This window comes from Salmo salar, chromosome 03, assembly GCF_965601325.2.
Source record: "Salmo salar chromosome 03, fSalSal1, whole genome shotgun sequence".
Lineage (NCBI taxonomy): Eukaryota > Metazoa > Chordata > Actinopteri > Salmoniformes > Salmonidae > Salmo > Salmo salar.
The window spans coordinates 38,484,672-38,506,792 of record NC_138293.1 but is presented as its reverse complement, the minus strand read 5'-3'; the positions used below and the strand labels follow the sequence as shown (position 1 = coordinate 38,506,792).

General features: G+C 42.7%; 1 protein-coding gene across 1 annotated transcript; it reads left to right on the top strand.

The window, feature by feature from the left end:
* The first annotated feature begins 490 nt into the window (after positions 1 to 490).
* On the top strand, positions 491 to 21,156 carry si:ch211-91p5.3 (uncharacterized). Its single transcript, XM_014191521.3, has 21 exons — positions 491 to 834; positions 10,922 to 11,056; positions 11,165 to 11,293; positions 11,364 to 11,516; positions 11,589 to 11,774; positions 12,179 to 12,335; positions 13,019 to 13,126; positions 13,489 to 13,698; positions 13,866 to 14,000; positions 14,104 to 14,247; positions 14,401 to 14,946; positions 15,156 to 15,299; positions 15,398 to 15,535; positions 15,691 to 15,903; positions 16,116 to 16,265; positions 17,484 to 17,696; positions 17,891 to 18,037; positions 19,733 to 19,949; positions 20,164 to 20,258; positions 20,335 to 20,472; positions 20,643 to 21,156. The coding sequence occupies exons 1-21, from the start codon at positions 625 to 627 to the stop codon at positions 20,732 to 20,734; spliced, it is 3,660 nt and encodes a 1,219-aa protein (XP_014046996.3). The 5' UTR covers positions 491 to 624; the 3' UTR covers positions 20,735 to 21,156.
* Positions 21,157 to 22,121: the final 965 nt, after the last annotated feature.

Here is a 22,121-nt window from a genome sequence, read left to right as displayed (position 1 = left end):
TAGTAGACAGCAAATTAACCGCAAGAAGTCCAAACGGATATAGTATTTGACTAAAACATAATTTCAAACCTTGCTTACATTTGTATATGATCACGTGTCTCGCTATTATGCGTGGAAATACTTGTGAACAGATTTCCTAGTTTAAAATCACTTGGAGCTGATTTCCCAGTGTTAAAAAAAAGAAATAAAAAAAATGATGTCCAACAATGAAAATGCAAAGAAAATACAATGGGGGGATAAAACCACCCCTGGGACGCCAGTTGGGGAACACAGATTTTTTTTATTTAATCTTTATTTAATCTAAGTCTATGGACTGTACTGAATGTAATAAATGGAAGCAAAGTATATGGTATAAACGGGTGAAATATGTATCTTGGAGGTGAGAGAACTTTCCCCAAAAGACATGTACAGGAATCGATCTACGTACACGTTATGACGGTGGCGAGAACGCTGCTCATTGGTTGAACCGGGACACTGTGCGCCTGACAGTTCTGCTGCAGTCTGTGGAGACTGCAGCAGAACTGTCAGGCGCACAGTGTCCCGGTCAACAGTTACGGGACTGATCGAATCGGGTGGTACCGAAGGAATTATTATCCAGCACAACAATACGGCATTTGTTTCACCATGGACTCATTCAGACGGTTTCAGGATGACGACTATAAAAACTGGATTAAAACGACCATGGGTCTGAATTGTCTTAAAACGCGACTAGGAGGGTTCCTGGAAAACGAAACCGAGACTTACCACGATCACCTCCGAAACAAAGTGAACACAGGAGGCGATGTATGTAAAACTGGATGTAACCTGAAGAAATGGACTCCCAGGCCAAAGCAGGTGATTAAAATATGTGAGTTAAAATGTAACTCGCATGATATGAGTTTCCGTCCCTACTTGTAAAATATGTTCTGCCCATGCACTGATGTCATGAGTTTCACTGCTTGAAGCCTCTCACTTAACAGGCTACAACTGTTGTTTTATGGAATTACTTTTGCGATTGTAATATCAAACAAACCTTTTGAATTCGAGAACCAAATTCTTAGTATTGCAAACCAAAATAATCATATTGAGGGCAAAACATTAAAAGTATTGAGGGGAAAAATAAATAATATCGCAAGGAAATCTTTTTTTTAAAGGCAAGAACAAGTGACTTGTAAATTAATGGATACTTTTTCTTCAGTAAGCACGTTTCCATCCACAGTTTGTATGGAGTGAAGTCATACCGTATAAAATAAATCGCACAGTTGTGATGGAAACAGGAAGTTTCCGTACAATTTTATAAATGCCGACAGATAATGTGTTTGTTCGAAAATGGTGGGATCTCTGTGTCGGTAAAATGAATTATGCGAGAAATGGCGGTGGAAACGCCTTTATGCGTAACTATTGATATAATAGCCATCCTACTGAAGTAAATTTGCAGTCACGTGATGATATGTTGTGTGGTCCTTCCACTACCACTCGGGGAAACTGCAGTTTATTAGGCTACAGATGAAAAGGTATCCTCACAGGGTGGTGAAAGTGCACGGTGATCGTGATGCGTATTTCCAATATATATATCGAGGTTTCGATTCTGGTGACTTGACGATCGATGCTTGATTTCCTTTTGACAAGTACAAATATTCTCGCGTTTATCCATATTAATCTCACTGATCAACACATGCCCCCTGATCCCTAACCCCCTGTAGACTAGTCTACCCGGGGTTGCCATGTCTGCGGTTTTCTGTAAATTGTTGTAACCCGTTGCTGCAGATGATCAAGCAGTGAGCAGACTGTTACTGAGTGAGTGGTGGGGATGGCAGGAAGGGTGTGTGTGTGTATTTAGAGTGCTGCTGCTGAGTCACGGAGACAGCAGCACGCACACGTCGTGACAACTTTTTACCAGTTGTAGGTTGGCTATTTAGATTGTCATTATGGAGACACCTATTTTACAACCCCATTTCCATAAAACCTATTAATGAGCTATAACTGATATAACTGCGACAAAGCACTGGACAACTACTTGGAAAACGACTTTAGGCTCACTAGTACGCTTTAGATAAATTCGCTCAGAGGTTGTTTAAAGTAAACTGCATTTGAAACGTCGACTTTTCTTATGGAAAACTTTATCAAGCAAAGGGTTTTACGCATGCTTATGTAGCGGGTTTCTTATGCACCACAGGAGAACCAAGAAATGAAGAGTGACACCACGGCTGTCTTTTAGGCTTTTATGTTGATCTGCAATAGTATTGTGAAAAGACAGGACAGGAACACATCAGTCTCCAATGCACCACCTGACAAGTTGTTCTTTCTCTCTGTGTTTTCTCAGACTCTCACAATCACACTCATACATAAAGCCATAATGTATAGTATAAAATAATAACCAGTCCTTAATACAAAGAATGTATAATCTTAATTCTTAGACAATAGAACCATACCTGCAATTGTATTGTGAAAAGACAGGACAGGAACACATCAGTCTCCAATGCACCACCTGACAAGTTGTTCTACACAGGAGCATGAAGAAAGGTCAAACGCATATCCTGTCTCACATCCCCAATACATTGCTAGGTGCTTTCAGTGTTGATAGTAGCAAAATACAACAACTCATGTACAAAACCACTGCAACACAAACAAGTTACAACGTAAAATCGCCTTAGAAGGCAAAAACTACATCCCCCATAATGCAACACCATCACTAGTTGGCCGCTCAGCTAGCCGTCTGCATCACAGAAAGAAAGGCATGCTAGCTAGCAACACTTTTAGCACTCTGTAAATATATTAATAACAACAATAAAACTCTGAAAGTTACGTGTTTCGATAGTCTCACATCCCCTTATAACAATATCTACAGCATTAACCTTGGGACGTTTTATTTATTTCACGTTACGGACTTCTAACAATGAGGATTCTGCAACCCGTACCTTTCTCTCTCAGTGTTTTCTCAGACTGAGGAGAGCGGGAGCTATGGGTAGTACCAGGGTGTTAGTAGGTGACGTAAGCACCCAGATAAAATAAAATACATTTAATGAAACAAAACCTGAAGATGTTAACATCATTCAGCTACTGTAGCTGCCTACCTAACATCAACAGGCATCACCAGTAGCGCAACAATTAAAATTAGAAACCAAAAGTAAAGTTCCTGGCGATCTGACTCCCCCCTTCTGTCTGAACTTGGAATATTCCTGTTCGCGGGCTTTTGGCCACTGACCCTCAACCTGATTGTTCTGTTCTGCGTTGTGTACTATTCTAATAATTTGAAGTTTGCTGGAATAACCATTTTAACTCTACTACACTTAGTTCTTGGGTCTCGAGCACTGCGTGAGTGGAAATTTGAAATTGAATTTATGGGTGCTTCTGTTATGGGAAAAAGTCCACAATAAACCTGACATTAAATGTGGAGAATGATACATTTGCATTTGTTGGCCATCATGTAGTCTATTAATTTCTATGCCATTGTAGGTTACTGTAGCCTACCGTTTGATACTATAAATACTTTTATGTATATAGTGTATGTGGACACTCCTTCAAATTAGTGGATTTGGCTATTTCAACCACACCCGTTGCATAAAATCGAGCACACAGCCATGCAATCTCCGTAGACAAACATTGGCAGGATAATGGCTTTACTGAAGAGCTCAGTGACTTTGAATGTGTTACCGTCATAGGATGCCACCTTTCCAACAAGTCAGTTCGTCACATTTCTGCTCAGCTAGAGCTGCCCCAGGTAACTGTAAGTGCTGTTATTGTGAAGTGGAAACATCTAGGAGCAACAACGGTGCTGGGAACGCGTAGTGCATAAAAATCGGTTTCAACACTTACTACAGAGTTCCAAACTGCATCTGGAAGCAACGTCAGCACAAGAACTGTTAGTCGGGAACCAGGGTTTGGCGTAAGCCAGGAGAACAATACCTGCCTGACTGCAAAGTGCCAACTGTAAAGTTTGGTGGAGGAGGAATAATGTTCTGGGGCTGTTTTTCATGGTTCGGGCTAGGACTCTTAGTTCCAATGAAGGTAAATCTTAACGCGACATTCTAGATGATTCTGTACTTCCAACTTTTTGGCAACCGTTTGGGGAAGGTCCTTTCCTGTTTCAGCATGACAATGCCCCTGTGCACAAAGCGAGGTCCATACTGAAATGGTTTGTCGATCTGTGTGGAAGAACTTGACTGGCCTTCAGAGCTCTAACCTCAACCCCATCGAACAACTTTGGGATAAATTGGAGCGCCGACTGCGAGCCAGGCCTAACCGCCCAACATCAGTGCCCGACCTCACACATGTTCTTGTGGCTGAATGGAAGCAAGTCCCCGCAGCAATGTTCCAACATCTAATGGAATGTCTTCCCAGAAGAGTGGAGGCTGTTATAGCAGCAATGGGGGCACCAACTCCATGTTAATGCCCATGATTTTGGAATGAGATGTTCAACATGATATCACTGAAGTCATTGCAAATCAATTTGTGCCACTTGTGTAGTCTACCTGGAGCTGACAAACAGATTTTAATAAATGGCCTATAACTTCAATTTGTTGTTGTAGCCTTGTGTTATTAGGCAATTGTTAATGGCCATGTTAGGCTAATTCAATTAGAAATGATCAATTGTTATCATGGTGACAGCTCTATCGCAAATGTATCATTCTCCACATTTAATGTCAGTTTCATCGTGGACTTCGGCATGTTGGCCTGTCAGGGCCTATAGGCTACCTGCATCTTGCTCAGCAAACCATGGCAAAGTTGAATTGAAATTATAAACCCAGATTTTAGTCAGTAGCCTATGCCTATTGAAATAACGAGTCAATCTCACAAACAGGCCATTTTATAACGGTTTGTAGTCTTAACATCTAACACATAATGGCACAATTGCCAGAAAATAGCCTAACATTCTCTTTTTTAAGTTCGTTCAAGTGATTATTTTTCAGAGATTTCCAGATCCTCTGTCCAACTTTCATCCCTCTAACTCTCCTGTCGGTTTTATCAAGTTATGCACATGTGCAAAAGGGATTTAATTACAATTATAAACTGAATGCTGATTGGTTGAAAGCTGTGGTATATCAGACCGTGTACCACGGTATGACAAAACATTTTTTTTACTGTTCTAAATATGTTTAACCAGTTTATAATAGCAATAAGGAACTTCAGGGGTTTGTGGTATATGGCCATTATACTACGGCTAAGGGCTGTGTCCTAAGAACAGCCCTTAGTTGTGAAATATTGGCCATGTACCTCACCTCCTCGGGCCTTATTGCTTAATCATAGCAGTCAAAACAAGTTAAATCGACATCCATTGATGGAAAATGATCTGGCGAATTTAATAAGGGCGAATTAGCCTTTCTCTTGCGACATATTCTTAAACTCACAATAATTCTTATTTTGATGGAAAACTGAAGTTTGCTTCTTAGCTTACATCGTTATAAATTCCGCAGATATTCCTTCTTAATTCGCTCTAACATTATAGAAAAGGGTTTATTGGATAAATGTGGCAACTGTTCTCCTGCTGCGAAAAAAACTAAACATTTTTGGGCTAGTTTTCAGGCATGGTAAGTAGGTTAAGGTGTCATTGGGCTAGAAATTTGAACTTGACCTGGCAACCCTGAGCCTACCCTACCCTCATAGCCTACCCACCCTGTATCTGCCAGCTGTTGGCTAGAGCATATGTGCTTAAACCAGACTAGGCACATTTGCTATTTCATTTTTGTGAAAAACTATGGGTAGAGTAGAAAATGCAATGGAAACACACTGAACTTTAGCTACCATGCAAACCGGATAACTTACTAGAAACTTGTGTGTTACTCTATAAAGTAGCTTGATTGCTAATACCAGAATTCAGGGGATACAATACACATCTAACTTATCTTCAGCTCCTAACTATGTTAGGTAGCTAAAAGGTTAAGAAGCTAGCTAGCAAGTTGATTCACACACGACTGTGGTCATTTGCTAAATGACTTAAATGTAAATGTAAATGTAAATGTCATTTGTAGGTGGCTGCAGTGCAACATGACCAAAGCCAAAACCAACTTTTTCTAAACACCTCAATCTACATATATGGCCAGTGACGATAGCTCCTTATGTACTTATCAAATTTGAAGAGCCATAGTAATAAACATATTTGTCACGTATACTCCCTCTCCGGCCTCTAGGTCATCAGGCTGCTGATTATCCCGCACACCTGTCAACGTCGTCAAGCGCACCAGCGCCTCATGACACTCACCTGGACTCCATCACCTCCTTGATTAGCTTCCCTATATCTGTCACTCCCCTTGGTTCTATCCTCAGGTGTTATCGACTCTGTTTTCACGTCGGCGCGTTGTTTGTGTTTCCTGTTTATTGTTTTGTATTTATTTATTAAAACACACTCCCTGTACTTGCTTCCCGACTCTCAGCGCACTCATTACGATAATCTTGGAGTTAGCCCTTGGCGAGACAGTTGACAAAGCTGTTATTTGACTCAATACTGTTAAAGCTGCAAGACATGGGCATTACCACAGAGAGTTTTTCTTTACTAATGTCGACTGGAAAATCAGAGGCATAAAGCCGATAACAGTGTTTAATTACAGTAGTTGATTGATTTGTCATGTCCACGCCGTCGCAATCAGTCTGCACAATTAACCATCACAAATTATTTTATTAAGGATATACCCCTTACTGTACATTTAGACCTGTGATAGACACATTGTCCTTAGAAGAATGTTCAAGAATTGTGCAATTTCCACAAAGTGTTCAACTCGTTTTCCTTGATAATGGTTTCCAACATATGATTGGCAGAACTTAACTAAAGAGCAAGAACATCTCTGTATTGTAATTGTATTTGCAGAATACCTTATTGAACATGTGGCTGGTAACAAATTGGTACTGTAAACTGGACTCAACACAGTTCAGCGACAATGGATAAGTCTGCCCTACTCATTCTCATCGGTACAGTTCGAAATGTTTAGTATTGTTGGGAACGAAGTGATGTTCCTCTTCGGCTTCTCTCAGCTACGGAGGCAGATCATCAGCCTAACTACCCGTGGAAAAGGAACAGGAATTATGCAAAAAGGTTAACATGAGTGGAAACTTAACACAGATTATCAATGTACAACTAACGATAAGTGCACTAGTCATAATTCAATAATTAAAAAAATATTTATTGTTCATGGTAACTGTATGCTCTGGTTTAGTCAATGTTGTCACAACCAACTATAAATTCATTACATTTCCTCAAGTATGGTCTTATTGTAGTTCAATTTGGTGTTATAGCACAGGTAGGGATGACAATTTAAACACTGCTGCCCTTCAGGGCCAAGAATGAGGAACACTGAACTCGTGCACACTTTGGTAGAAAGGGTGAAGAATCAGGACGCAAGCCGACCCTATACCCTTAAGCCGAAGTATGCATTCATACAATCTCCCTCTTGGGCGTAGCCCTTTACACTTGTACCCATATACTGGTTGAAAATGGCAGATATGGACATTGATAAGCACATAAATTGGGACGCAGTGGCTGTACAGTAACATACTACACATGACATCAGAGCTCAGGGCCTCCACTTCATAGCGCTGTATTGGGTTTTGACTGACAACCGTGAGGAACTTGAGCAGCACGCACGGCAAAAAAAGTTTCCCCATCCCTCCCGCTAATTGGCCAACTTCTGCAATGTTTTTGTGGGTCTGAGTGAGGGAAATGCCATAAATTACGAGGACTATGTATTTTGAAAGATGTGACGTTGAGGATTTATAATAAATACCACTTTTATGTCATACGAGCAAGCCAAACACCCGTGAATCCAAATGTACACTTCACATTTCCACATCATAAAACTCATGTCATATACAGTGTCAGTGTTTATAATCACTATGTTTGATGTACAGTTACAACATGACATGACGTCATACCCTGGGGCTGTCCTGAACACAATGAGCCTATGCTTGCTGTGTTGTGAAGGAAATTTACAGTGGACCACACATCTGAATGCACTCATGACTTCATTCCATGCGCACCAAAATTACCATCTGATTCTGTGAATTTCGTAGTGAAAGCCTAACACTGTAAGGCCATTTTTTTAAATTTAGCTAGTCATGTTGGCAATAGAACCCTACAATATTCTTGGCATGTTACTGAATGTATTTAGAGTATTTTCAGATTTTGTTATCAACAAATGCGGTAAAAAAGTACAGTAAATGTAAAATGCACGTAAAGTCTTGAATTCAGTCTTGTCAGGTGAAGCGTCATGTCCTCACCTTTAGTCTAATAATTTTCCCATAATCTCCAAACTGTTCCCTTTTAATTGCTACCATGGTTATGCTTTGCTTACCGTATTCTTATGGACACACACACACACACACACACACACACACTCACACATACACATACACTTACACACACACACAGCCAGTGAGAGCCGGGCCACAAAAAAAGAAACAAATGCAAAACAAAATTGTCTATAGTACAATCACACTGTAATGAAAAGCTGCCCTTGCTCTCGAACCCAAGGCCATACAGCACTGGAGTTCATGAGAAGGGCTTGTAGTGCCTTTGTTCTTGAATAGCCACATACCACTAGAGTTATTTCAGTTACCTCAGGTTACTTCAGTGCTCCATATCTTGCTCGTTGGCTATGATAGAAATGATATAACCATGCTAGCTAATTGTTTCAATACATCTTCTAAATGTGAAATTACAGGACCCAAAAGACACTTACCAAAGGGTGTTTCCCGATGTCTTCCTTGTTGTAAAGGTGACGTTATTTTGTTAAACTAGTCAGGCTCAGTGGCTACTAGCTAGCTAGTAGCCACTGAGCCTTTTCATGAAATGGAAAAGTTAAATAAATAAAGAACCAGTCAAGCTTTTTATACACTAGCTGGCTAGTTAACAGAAGACACTGTTGCCTCTCAGCATTGCCAGCATTAACATACAGTTGAAGTCGGAAGTTTACATACACTTAGGTTGGAGTCATGAAAATTCGTTTTTCAACCACTCCGCAAATTTCTTGTTAACAAACTATAGTTTTGGCAAGTCGGTTAGGACATCTACTTTGTGCATGACACAAGTAATTTTCCCCCAAAAATTTTACAGACAGATTAATTCACTTATAATTCACTGTATCACAATTCCAGTGGGTCAGAAGTTTACTTACACTAAGTTGACTGTGCCTTTAAACAGCTTGGAAAATTCCAGAAAATGATGTCATGGCTTCTGATAGGCTAATTGACATCATTTGAATCAATTGGAGGTTTACCTGTGGATGTATTTCAAGGCCTACCTTCAAACTCTTTGCTTGACATCATGGGAAAATCAAAAGAAATCAACAAGTCTGGTTCATCCTTGGGAGCAATTTCCAAATGCCTGAAGGTACCACGTTCATCTGTACAAACAATAGTATGCAAGTGTAAACACCATGGGACCACACAGCCATCATACCGCTCAGAAAGGAGACGTGTTCTGCCTCCTAGAGATGAACGTACTTTGGTGAGAAAAGTGCAAATCAATCCCAGAACAACAGCAAAGGACCTTGTGAAGATGCTGGAGGAAACAGGTACAAAAGTATCTGTATCCACAGTAAAATTAGTCCTATATCAACATAACCTGAAAGGCCGCACTGCAAGGAAAAAGCCACTGCTCCAAAACCGCCATAAAAAAGCCAGACTATGGTTTGCAACTGCACATGGGGACAAAGATGATACTTTTTGGAGAAATGTCCTCTGGTCTGATGAAACAGAAATAGAACTGTTTGGCCATAATGACCATCATTATGTTTGGAGGAAAAAGGGGGAGGCTTGCAAGCCGAAGAACACCATCCCAACCGTGAAGCACAGGGGTGGCAGCATCATGTTGTGGGGGTGCTTTGCTGCAGGAGGGACTAGTGCACTTGACAAAATAGATGGCATCATGAGGTAGGAAAATTATGTGGATATATTGAAGCAACATCTCAAGACATCAGTCAGGAATTTAAAGCTTGGGTCTTCCAAATGGGTCTTCCAAATGAACAGTGACCCCAAACATACTTCCAAAGTTGTGGCAAAATGGCTTAAGGACAACACAGTCAGGGTATTGGAGTGGCCATCACAAAGTCCTGACCTCAATCCTATAGAAAATTTGTGGGCAGAACTGAAAAAGCGTGTGCGAGTAAGGAGGCCTACAAACCTGACTCAGTTACACCAGCTCTGTCAGGAGGAATGGGCCAAAATTTACCAAATTTATTGTGGGAAGCTTGTGGAAGGCTACCCGAAACATTGACCCAAGTTAAACAATTTAAAGTTAATGCTACCAAATACTAATTGAGTGTATGTAAACTTCTGACCCGCTGGGAATGTGATGAAAGAAATAAAAGCTGAAATAAATCATTCTCTACTATTATTCTGACATTTCACATTCTTAAAATAAAGTGGTGATCCTTACTGACCTAAGACAGGGCATTTTTACTTGGATTAAATGTCAGGTATTGTGAAAAACTGAGTTTAAACGTATTTGGCTATGGTGTATGTAAACTTCCGACTTCAACTGTACCTCAGTGAGCTGTACAGGCCATCAGTTTCTTTTAAATGAGGATGAACTGTCACTCCAAAACCAGTTGACCAATAGAGACACATCATATACCTCCTCCCTCCAAACCCCGCCTACCCGGAATGAACATGCCAAAACTTTGCAAACTAAAAAAAAGGTAGTGAAGCAAAGGGCCGGATAATGTAACCAAATATAGTAAAAAATTGCAGTCAGAGGTGTTTAATCGCAATTGCGTAATCATTGAAAGTGTTTCACAGATTATATATATTTTTTATTCATTTACAATTATTTTGTTCTTACCTTTCAAAGTGATTTTCTTGCTATATTATTTATTTTGCTCTCAATACTTTTGGGTTAATGTTTGCGTTCAATATCATTATTTGTGTTTGCGATAATAATTTATTCTCGAATTCAAAAGGTTATCTTGATATTAAAAGCACAAAAGTAATTCTATAGTTGTTCCTGTGTAAGGTTCCTCCAGTGTGTAAAGTGTGTGAGCCATGGAGAGATGAGATCTGGGTGAACCATTCATCTAAAGGCGGACAGGTGTACTGGAATAACTCCAAGCCATACCTGTGGCCAACGAAGAAATGGGAGGTAGCCAAGGTAAAGTACCTACATCTGGAGTAATGCTCTGGCTGTATTTATCATAAGTGTGTTACATCCTGCCTTGGTAGTTGGTATGTCATTGTGTGTGAGTGTGTGTGTGTTTAGGTCTACATGCCCCGTGGAAATATGGACCACACCGCTGTGGACCAATTTGACATCTCAGCCTTCCTCAATCTCATGACCCACTGCAGCCACTTTGCCAAGTTTGTGAAGTCCAAAAATCTTATCACACAGGTAAACTTTCTCACACTCACAAATGTGCACATTTACCTGTGTATAAGTATGACGTTGTGTATGTGTGCAGGTGACCAACGTGAGGAACCAGGTGATGCACTCGGCTGACTTCCGGGTGGAGAAGATGGATTTAGAATCTTACCTAGGGCGAATCAAAGACCTGGGTCAGGCTCTGAAAACACACTCCACCGAATTCAGTGAGCTGGCAGAGGAGATCGAACAGGTGTGTGTGCGTGTGCTATTAAGTCCATACCTCACTTTTACATTGGGAACCTGACCGGTATCTTTGTCCCAGCTCCAGAATACAGACTTCAGTTTTATCGTGAACTGGGTTGGGAAGGAGATTGCACTTGCGGCAGATGAGGATGCAGAGGGCATACTGAAACGCCATAACTTTCTGAGTCTGGAACAACAGATACTGAAGGAAAAGTTGGAGTGTTTGTCCCAACGCTATGAAGAGGACAGAGAGACAGCCCTTACTGTAAGACACACACACAAACACACACACGTCATGTTATTCTATCCTCGTGAGGACCAAAAATGTATTTCCATTCAAAATCCTTTTTTTCTCCCTAACTTTAACCCGTAACCCTAAACCTAATTTATAACTCTAAACCTGACCCTAATTCTAACCCTAATTCTAACCCTAAGCTTAAAATAGCCTTTGTCCTCATGGGGACGTGGGAAATGTCCCCACGAGGGAGAATTGTTTTACTATCCTTGTGAGGACTTTTTGGAATTTTAGGATAGAAGAACCCACACACACACACACACACACACACACACACACACACACACACACACACACACACACACACACACACACACACACACTGTAAGGCACCTCAAATGTGTTTGTGTGTGTGTGTGTGTGTGTACCCCCAGCTGGAGGAGTTGCAGTGTGTGAGGGTGTTTCTGGAGGGGAACAATGACCTGCAGGTGAGCCTGGCGCCACAGTGGGAGAGACTGAGAGAGGTGCAGGAAAGAGTGGACACACTCACCGTCAGAGTGGACACACTGGAGAGGAACACACGCACACACGGTGAGTGAGGAAGAGGAACATAGAGAGAGAGATGGATTCAATCCCACTCATGGTATTTGTTTTCCAGAGAGAGAGCAGGGCTGTATTCATTAGTCGAATTCCATTGCAAAACGCTTTGTCTGTTGCAAAAAGATTTAACGTAAACCGTTTACTCTAAGAAACAGACAAGCAAACAGAGTAAATGGAACCAAACGGGAAGGGACCTACCTTAATTTGTCCAATAGAAACACTCATTTTTCATTTGGAGGTAACGGTTTCCATTGCAAAAAGTTTTGTAACAGACTAAACATTTTGCAACGGAATCTGAGTGAGTGAGTGAGGAATCCAGCCCTACTCAGAGAGAGAGACTTGAGGGTTAAAATTACTTAAAATATTCACATTTTTATCTAACCTTTATTTAAACTAGGCAGTTAAGAACAAATTGTTATTTACAATGACGGCCTACCCCGGCCAAACCCTAACCCGACGACGCTGGGCAATTGTGTGTCGCCCTATGGGACTCCCAATCCCATCCGGTTGTGATACAGCCTGGAATCGAACCAGGGTCTGTAGTGACGCCTCTAGCACTGAGATGCAGTGCCTTAGACTGCAATTTAATCTAGTGTACAACTTTAAGTGTTCACCTTATTTACATAATTTCACAGACAGAAAATATTGACCTATGGCAGCTGTGTGTTTTTCAGATCCTGAATTCAGTACTGACATCCTCAGATATAAGAACCATCTGTATGAGGAGGCCAGGAGGCAAGGGTGGTCTGAGCCTGTCTTCTCAGAGATAAAGGAAGCCCTCGGTAGGTCAGAACCTTAACCCTAGCCCTGGGCCCTGGAGTTCTTCCTTAGGATGCCCAAAATGTAGCCCATAACGGTCATCCAGACTATCCTGGCTAGGTTACATGGTCAGGAAAAACTCCTGGCCCTTATCCATATCTGTGGTGTAAAGAAGATGTCTTATGGTGGGTTATGCTGGGTTGTTTTCTGATATTATATGTAATAGCTTTATAATATCAGAAAACAGCTCTATAAAAATGTGTTGATTGTAAAGTAATATGTTGTGTATAAATGATTTGTTATTATGTGAAAACGTTGGAGAAGCATGCAGCTGTGTCTCTGTGAAGACTGACCCTCTGGCTTCTCTCAAAATGGGTTTGTCCAGGTTACAGGGGTTGTGTGAAGGTGAGAGGTCAGACATTTGAAGGTGTTCAGGTGTGCCCAAAGTTGAAGACAGCGCACCAGGAAGTGGCTAAACTGGCCCTGAGCCAGCTAGCCAAGGACAGTGCTAGCCCGAGTGAGCTAACCAATGACACAGAGGAGGGAGAGGCATCCAGTAGCCAGACGGACCAACCACAAAGCCTCTCATGCACAGGTGCTGTATTCCTCAGCCAATGAAATGTATGGTATGGGTTAAAATATTGTATCAATGGTATCTGTTAAAATCTAATATCATCATGTTTTGTTTCTCAAATGACCAATAGTCCTACATCGGTATCAGTGTCTGATTGATGAATCTCTACCATGTAACTCTGTCTTTAGGCCCTGTGTTCTTTGGTAGTGTCACTGTGGTCCTTAAAACTGACATCACCTCTGGAGAGGGGCATTCTGGGAAGACAGAGGCTGTTCAGTCTGCCTACAAGAAACTAGCTCTCCTGTTGGATTTACCAGAATCAGGTTAAAGACCCCTACAGTACAGTAATGTACATCTACCTTTACTGTTTTCACTTATGTCCATTAAAATGCTTGTTGTCATGGAAACTCTTCTCTTGTACCTCAGCTTCCTCCTATAAGGATGTGGTCCTGGAGCACTGTCAGACGCGGGATGTCCCACCCCCAGAGGAGGCCGTCCAATCTGATGCAGAGGGGAAGAGCTACCAATGCACTCTTCAATTCACTGGACCAATCACCTTCTATGTCCCAGGTAACACCACATTCAGTAGGCCATATGGATACTTTACAATGTTATGTTTCATGGTGTATTGAATGTAAATATATTGTGTGTATGTCAAATGTATATAGACATATACTGTAAGTATTGTATAATGTTTAAAATATGGTTTCTGGTTTACTCCAGAGGGTTCCAGCAAAAAGAAACAGGCATATCAGCAGGCAGCTAAAGTGGCCCTCCAGCGGCTGTCCAGAGTCCTCGGCAGTAAGGAAGTGGTGGGAGGGAACTACGTGAGCACCCTGAAAGAGCTGCTGGAGGCTCAGACCCCACAACTGGACAAGCCTGCGTATGACGTCACAGACAGAGGAAGGGGAGCGGGGGAGGTCACTGAGAGAGGAGGGGGAGTGGAGGAGAGTCGTGGGGTGACAAGTGGGGGGGGGATAGGGAAGAAGGAGAAAGGAGTGGGGTCAAGCGAAGGTGAGGGCTGCCCTCACCTCCCACCAGCTCCCATGATACCTAGCGTGCAGCCCCCCGAGAGTCAGGTGGTCCCAGTGTCACTCATGGAAACCTTAGTTACTATGGACCCCATGGCTACCACAGTCACCATGGTTGCCATGCATACAGTTCCCATAAATAGCACAATTACCATGGAGACCCAGGGGGGAGGGGCCTCAGAGTCAGACCCCCACCAAGCCACGCCCACCCTCCCAGAGGAGAGCAGCGTCTCTTCAGGTACACAGAATCGCATTAAAACACAGATTTATTGTCAAGTTCATATTAACAGACAACTTTGTACCTAGAAGAAGAAACAACAACAAAAAATAAGACAACAGTCAACACTGTTGAAAGAACACACTTTAAAGAGGTGTGACATTTAAGTCAATGAAAACAAGAACGTATGAAAAAAGGTGAGGTCCTTTTATCTGTCCTCCATTTTTCAGATGGCCAGGGGTTCGTTATGTGTGTGGCGGTACGTGTGCAGAAGGACCTCGCCCCACAGGAGGCCTCCACTCGAGAGGAGGCGCTACAGGCAGCCTACTGCAGTCTGCTCCAGGCCCTGTCCCTGGATCCGCCACCTACAGCAGGTACACTACACTTTAGATATGGGGGGACAACTTCATCCTACTTAATTGGTTAGTGGGTGTTGTTGTGACTCAGCCTGAACTCAGTGCTGCCCTTGCAGGTGGTGAGAAGCAGAGTGTTCTGGAGTTCTTCAGACGGGCAAAGTGTGGCCCCCCAGTGGAGGACTGTGTAACAACAATGGAGAGAAAGCACAGATGCACTCTAAGAATCGTAGGCGAGCTCACCTTCCACAGCACAGGTTACTTTTTTTATACACAAATGTCATTACAATGGCACATCTGATGAGATGTAAACATTGGTTATAAAGGGTAATTGCAGTTTTTCCAGGACATGACATGATCGATGTCTCACAATCACCTGTAACCCCCTCACCCCTCTCTCTCTCTCTCTAAGAGGCGGCCCCCAAAAAGCAGCAGGCAGAGCATTGTGCAGCTAAGGAGGCCCTGAGGCGTCTGAATGGGGTCCTGAGTGGGGTTTTGGGCGGAGACATCGGCAGAGCGGGTCCGAACTACAAGGGTAAACTCCAGGAGTTGCTGGCCAAGCATGGAGGAGGAGCCAAGCCAGAGTACAAGAATACTGAGGCTAACAAGATCAGAACCGGAGCCGGTTAGTCTGGACCTCTTTCTATCTCCCCACAGCTGCAGGTCAGGTGATGGGGAACTGCTGCTGCTGCCTCTGCTGTGGTCAGAGGCTAAAAAGTAACACAGCACTTATTCCATTACTAATACATTGTCTTCTCTCTGTGTCTTTCTCTATGTCTGTGTCTGTCGCTCTCTCTCCTGACTTCTATCTATCTCTTGCTCTCTCTCTCCCCACAGCTGCAAGTCAGATGACCGGGGAAGCTGCTGCTGTTGGCGCTACTCTACAGGGTGACAAGTTGTCAGTTAGTGATGCAGTTACCATGGAGACAACACCTGAAGATTCCGGCCCGCCTCCGCCTAAGAGATCTGCAGGGGGAGAGATGGAAGGTGACTGTCCTCTCTTTGTTACTCTGCTCAAAGAACCGGAAAATGTCATTTTTCAAGGAAAAGAATCAGAACCTGGAACGAAACTGATCTATACTGTTCCGGAACAGAACCGTTATTTTGAAAGCAACTGTAACGTTATTTTATATTCCAGACCAAAAAAATGTTCAGTCCCACAAAGAAAGCAACAAAGCACCTATGCAAAGCACTCCCTCTGTCATTCAGAAACTTCTTCCAGTGTCTGCCTGCCAGCTGAACATCTTTGTGTGTGTGTGTGTGTGTGTGTGTGTGTGTGTGTGTGTGTGTGTGTGTGTGTGTGTGTGTGTGTGTGTGTGTGTGTGTGTGTGTGTGTGTGTGTGTGTGTGTGTGTGTGTGTGTGTGTGTGTGTGTGTGTGTGTGTGTGTGTGTGAGGCTACCTGCCCTTCCCCCTCCGAAGAATAGCTGTAGCTTACTGACATTACAAGCATGATGGAGAGAGAGATTTTGAATTAGAGAAGAATGGATTAACTTTTTGGGGAGTCTATAGTTATCACATTTCACGTTGTATTTATTAACTACAAAAATACACATTTTTTATTCTGGTGACGGTCTGCACACACAAGCATGTCAGCTAGCTATCTCTGGTCTAACGTTAAGCCAACTCTGAAGTTAAAGAACATTCAAAGTTCCTCCATAGAAACCGCTTCTCCGTAGGTGTAATACCGTGGGCCTAATTCAGATAATGCCTGTTATATCAAGATGCCCAGCGCTTCAAGGCAAGCCTCCTCCTCCACCCTCACCCGCTCTCTCCCCACTCACGAAATGTCAGTTGCATCTCACGGCCCTACACTTGTCTTTCCATCACACACGTAAACAACTCACTGAACAATAGCTCGCCCGCTCCATAGCAAGCTGCTCTATCCGCACTGCATGATTGGTGGTAATTTAATGTCGAGCTAAATGTAAAAAAAGAGGTTTAAAAAGGAACCGACAGGAACGATATTAACCAGTACTTTTTTGGGGTCCGAACCAGTTCAGAACTTTATTTATCTGGTCGGAACAGTGGGACGGAACAAAAAAAAATGGTGGTTCAAAATGAAACGATTGGAAAATAATTTAGGTTCCTACCACTGGACCGACCCTCTTTCTGAATGATTCTAAGCCTCAATTTCAGTCAATTAGCAGTAATCTTTTATTCAGTACCTTTTACTTAGCGCGCGTGTGTGTGTGTGTGTGTTTCAGAAATCCGGCGGTGTCTGGCACTGTGGAGTCTGCAGCCCCCGTGTGTGGTGTGTGAGGATGTGTCTGTGGAGCAGTTGTGTGAGTGGATGGTGGAGGTTCGACTAGACCGCCACGCCTTCCGGAACCAGACCCTGTTTAGCTCTAAGAAAGAGGCTATCCGCTGGGCCTGCCACAGTCTGGGTACAGCAGGGGATATCTGCCAGCCTGGCACCGGTGAGCAATCAATCAGTCATTCAATCAATTAATCAGCCAGAGCTGAGCCACAGATCGTTATTAAAAAAAATGTTTTAAACACCACTCCTCAATACATGGTTACACTACATAATACCTATCTCACCATCCTCCTCTCCTGTCTTCACACTCCTTCTCGTTCTTCCTCTCCTCCCGTCTCTCTCTCCTCTCTGTAGATGAGAATAAGTCCACGGCGATGGTAAAGACTTTTTTTCTGCAGCGGTCGTTCCCGTTGCCTGTGGAGGAAGTAGCAGAACCAGAGAAGGGAAGGTTCTGCTGCAATCTCAAAGACATCACCTGTGTCTTCACTTACCGTGGAGAGGGTATATAAGACCACGATTAGCTGGAATGGATTTATTTATCATATACCGTGCATTCGGAAAGTATTCAGACCCCTTCCTTTTTTCCAACATTTTGTTACGTTACAGCCTTATTCTAAAAAGGATTAAATAAAAATAAATCCTCAATCTCCACACAATACCCCATAATGATGAAGCTAAAACAGGCTTTTAGACATGTTTGCTAATTTATTAAAAATAAAAAAACAGAAATACCTTATTTACATAAGTATTCAGACCCTTTGCTATGAGACTCGAAATTGAGCTCAGGTGCATCCTGTTTCCATTGATCATCCTTGAGATGTTTCTACAACTTGATTGTAGTCCACCTGTGGTAAATTCAATTGATTGGACATAATTTGGAACACCTGTCTATATAAGGTCCCACAGTTGACAGTGCATGTCAGAGCAAAAACCAGGTCATGAGGTCGAAGGAATTGTCCGTAGAGCTCCGAAACCGTATTGTGTCGAGTCACAGATCTGGGGAAGGGTACCAAAAAAATTACTGCAGCATTGAAGTTCCCCAGGAACACAGTGGACTCCATCATTCTTAAATGGCAGAAGTTTGGAACCACCAAGACTCTTCCTTGAGCTGGCTGCCCGGCCAAACTGAGCAATCGGGGGAGAAGGGCCTTGGTCAGGGAAGTGACCAAGAACCCGATGGTCACTCTGACAGAGCTCCAGAGTTCCTCTGTGGAGATGAGAGAACCTTCCAGAAGGACAACCATCTCTGCAGCACCACCAATCAGACCTTTATGGTAGAGTGGCCAGATGGAAGCCACTCCTCAGTAAAAGTCACATGACAGCCCACTTGGAGTTTGCCAAAAGGCACCAAAAGGACTCTCAGACCATGAGAAACAAGATTCTCTGGTCTGATGAAACCAAGATTGAAGTCTTTGTCCTGAATGCCAAGCGTCATGTCTGGAGGAAACCTGGCACCATCCCTTTGGTGAAGCATGGAGGTGGCAGCATCATGCTGTAGGGATGTTTTTCAGCGGCAGGGACTGGGAGACCAGTCAGGATCGAGGGAAAGATAAACGGAGCAAAGTACAGAGAGATCCTTGATGAAAACCTTCTCCAGAGCGCTCAGGACATCAGACTGAGGTGAAGGTTCACCTTCCAACAGGACAATGACCCTAAGCACACAGCCAAGACAACGCAGGAGTGGCTTCTGTACAAGTCTCTGTATGTCTTTGAGTGGCCCAGCCAGAGCCCGGACTTGAACCCGATCTAACATCTCTGGAGAAACGTGAAAATAGCTGTGCAGTGACGCTCCCATCCAACCTGACAGAGCTTGAGAGGATCTGCGGAGAAGAATGGGAGATTCTCCCAAAATACAGGTGGGCCAAGAAGACTCAAGGTGCTTTAAAGTACTGAGTAAAGGTTCTGAATACTTATGTAAATGTGATATTTCAATTTTTTTTATTTTATACATTTTCAAACATTTCTAAAAACCTGTTTTTGCTTTGTCATTATGGGGTATTGTGGGTAGATTGATGAGGGGGGAAAAAACTATTCAATCCATTTTAGAATAAGGCTGTAACGTAACAACGTGGGGAAAAAATCAAGGGGTCTGAAAACATTCCGATTGCACTGTATGAGAGCGTAGTGCAGGATAATGTTAGTAAATGAATGTACTGAATGAACTATCACATTGCTAAAGGCAGATTTGATTGACAGGTTCCAGTGAGGCTGCAGCATGTCAGTCGGCCTACCAGAGGGCGCTGTCTCGTCTTGCTCCTTTCATTGGCTACTGTGGTCCTGTGGCCCCACCCAGCAGCACTGAGGATGCGAAGCGAAGGCTCAGCACTCTGTTGAAGGGGACAGCCCTTACATCTGCGAACTCCGCCCTTTCAGAAACTCAGTACAGAATCTCTGCCCAGCTTAGGTTCTCGGGGTAAAGACTGATAACAATCTATATAACTTTAATTTCTAAATATCAATGAATTTAATGTTTAATGAATAGTCCCTCAGTGTTTTTCTTTTTTATATGTTGAAAATGTGTATTTTGAGTGAACTCTCCCTTTACCACACAATTATATAATGGACTTGTTTGTAGTGAGTAGTAGTAACTGCCTGATGGCGGTGCATGATTGTGATCGGATTGGCAGGTACAGCATGGAGACTGAAGGACAGGACAGTAAGAAAGCTACCAGAGCCCAACTCAGCCAGCGCTTACTGGGCCTACTAGGGGAGGATGAGATGGGTCAGTACCACACGCACGCACGCACGCACGCACGCACGCACGCACGCTAGCGTTGATATTGTGAATCCCTCCACAGACTCCACAGCCTCGGTGAGGAACGTTCTAGATGAGTGGTTTGCGAAGAGAGGTCTGGAGAAACCTGGATTTGAGTACACTAATGACAAGTTTGGGACAAAAGTCACCTTCTCTGCCCCTCTCATCTGCTCCTACAAAGGTAGGCTTCTGACACACACATTTACGTTTCAGTGATTTAGCAGATGCTCTTATCCAGAGTGACTTACAGTAGTAAATGCATATATTTTCATACTGGTCCCCTGTAGGGGGCACACACACTCTCGCTCTCAGGCTATTTTCTGATTGGCTGTTCTCTCTGTCCTTCTGAAGAGTGGCAAGCCAGCCGGGAGAAAGCTAAGAAGAAATTAATCGATGAACTGCAGAGGCGGGTCAAATACCTTTGTGATGGAAGCACCAACTGAGGGCCCACTGATCTATCATAAAAGATCGTTTACTTACCCTTGGCTCCTGCATGAAATGACAAAATGTCCTCTATTTCCCAGTCTGGATATCTCTCTTCCAAGTGTTCCCTCTTTCTTTTCCTCTGTGTTTCATCAGTGCTAGTGGTGTTGGTGACAGATGTGTCTGTCTGTAATAGTATGGCTTTAATACTCTATAATTCACTCTTTGCATGCACTGTTTTTACCACCGGTTATGGTCCTGATATGAAATGATCCAACATTTAGCAGCTCTTTTAGTTTTTATACTGTCTAGTAACATAATGAATGCACTTGTGTGCAACCCAGTTGTAGTACTTTTTACTCTGGAATAATTACCTAAGTATTTTAACACTAAATGAAAAGGCTCCTCTCTGATAATAAAAAATACCATCCACTACTTTGAATGATGTACTTGTCTGTCTCATCTGTCTCTGAAATTACTGGTCTTACTGGTGTGAACAGGGGGTAATGGGGAACACTGGTGTAATCGTTCAGCTGTCACTGGTCAAAGTATTTTGTATGGTTGACTGAGTGTGAGTAATGTCGGGAGAATTATATGGAATCCTGGAGTGGGTTGGTTGAAGCATTATACACCAGCATGTTGAGGTTTCAGCCTGAATGTAAGTACTCTAAAGTCATTGGTCTCAACATCTTATGAAGAGAGTCTGACCACTTGTCAATAAACATTTTTAAAAAATGGCATCACTTCATCTTTGTTACCTTTCCGTCTTAACTTTACATTGCCTAAATCATTTTTGACTCATGTTCATAGTCATGATAGTCGATGCCAACTTCCTTTTCAGCTGAAACAGTCATCTAATACTTTACCCAGTGGACACCAGAGCTCCTCGTAACCACACTATCACAGGATACATTGGTGTGCGTGTTGAATGAGGGTATAGAGCCAGAAACCACTTCCAAACCCATTGCATGGCCAGACAGACAGTCTCTGTTTATTTATTTATTTAAAAAAATTGATTTCACCTTTATTTAACCAGGTAGGCAAGTTGAGAACAAGTTCTCATTTACAACTGCAACCTGGCCAAGATAAAGCAAAGCAGTGTGACACAGACAACACAGAGTTACACATGGAGCAAACAAACAAGCCAATAACACAATAAACAAGTCAATGATACAGTAGAAAAAAAGAAAGTCTATATACAGTGTGTGCAAAAGGCATGAGGAGGTAGGCAATAAATAGGCCATAGGAGCAAATAATTACAATTTAGCAGATTAACACTGGAGTGATAAATGAGCATATGATGTGCATGTAGAGATACTGGTGTGCAAAAAGAGCAGAAAAGTCAATAAAATAAAAACAGTATGGGGATGAGGTAGGTAGATTGGGTGGGCAATGTACAGATGGGCT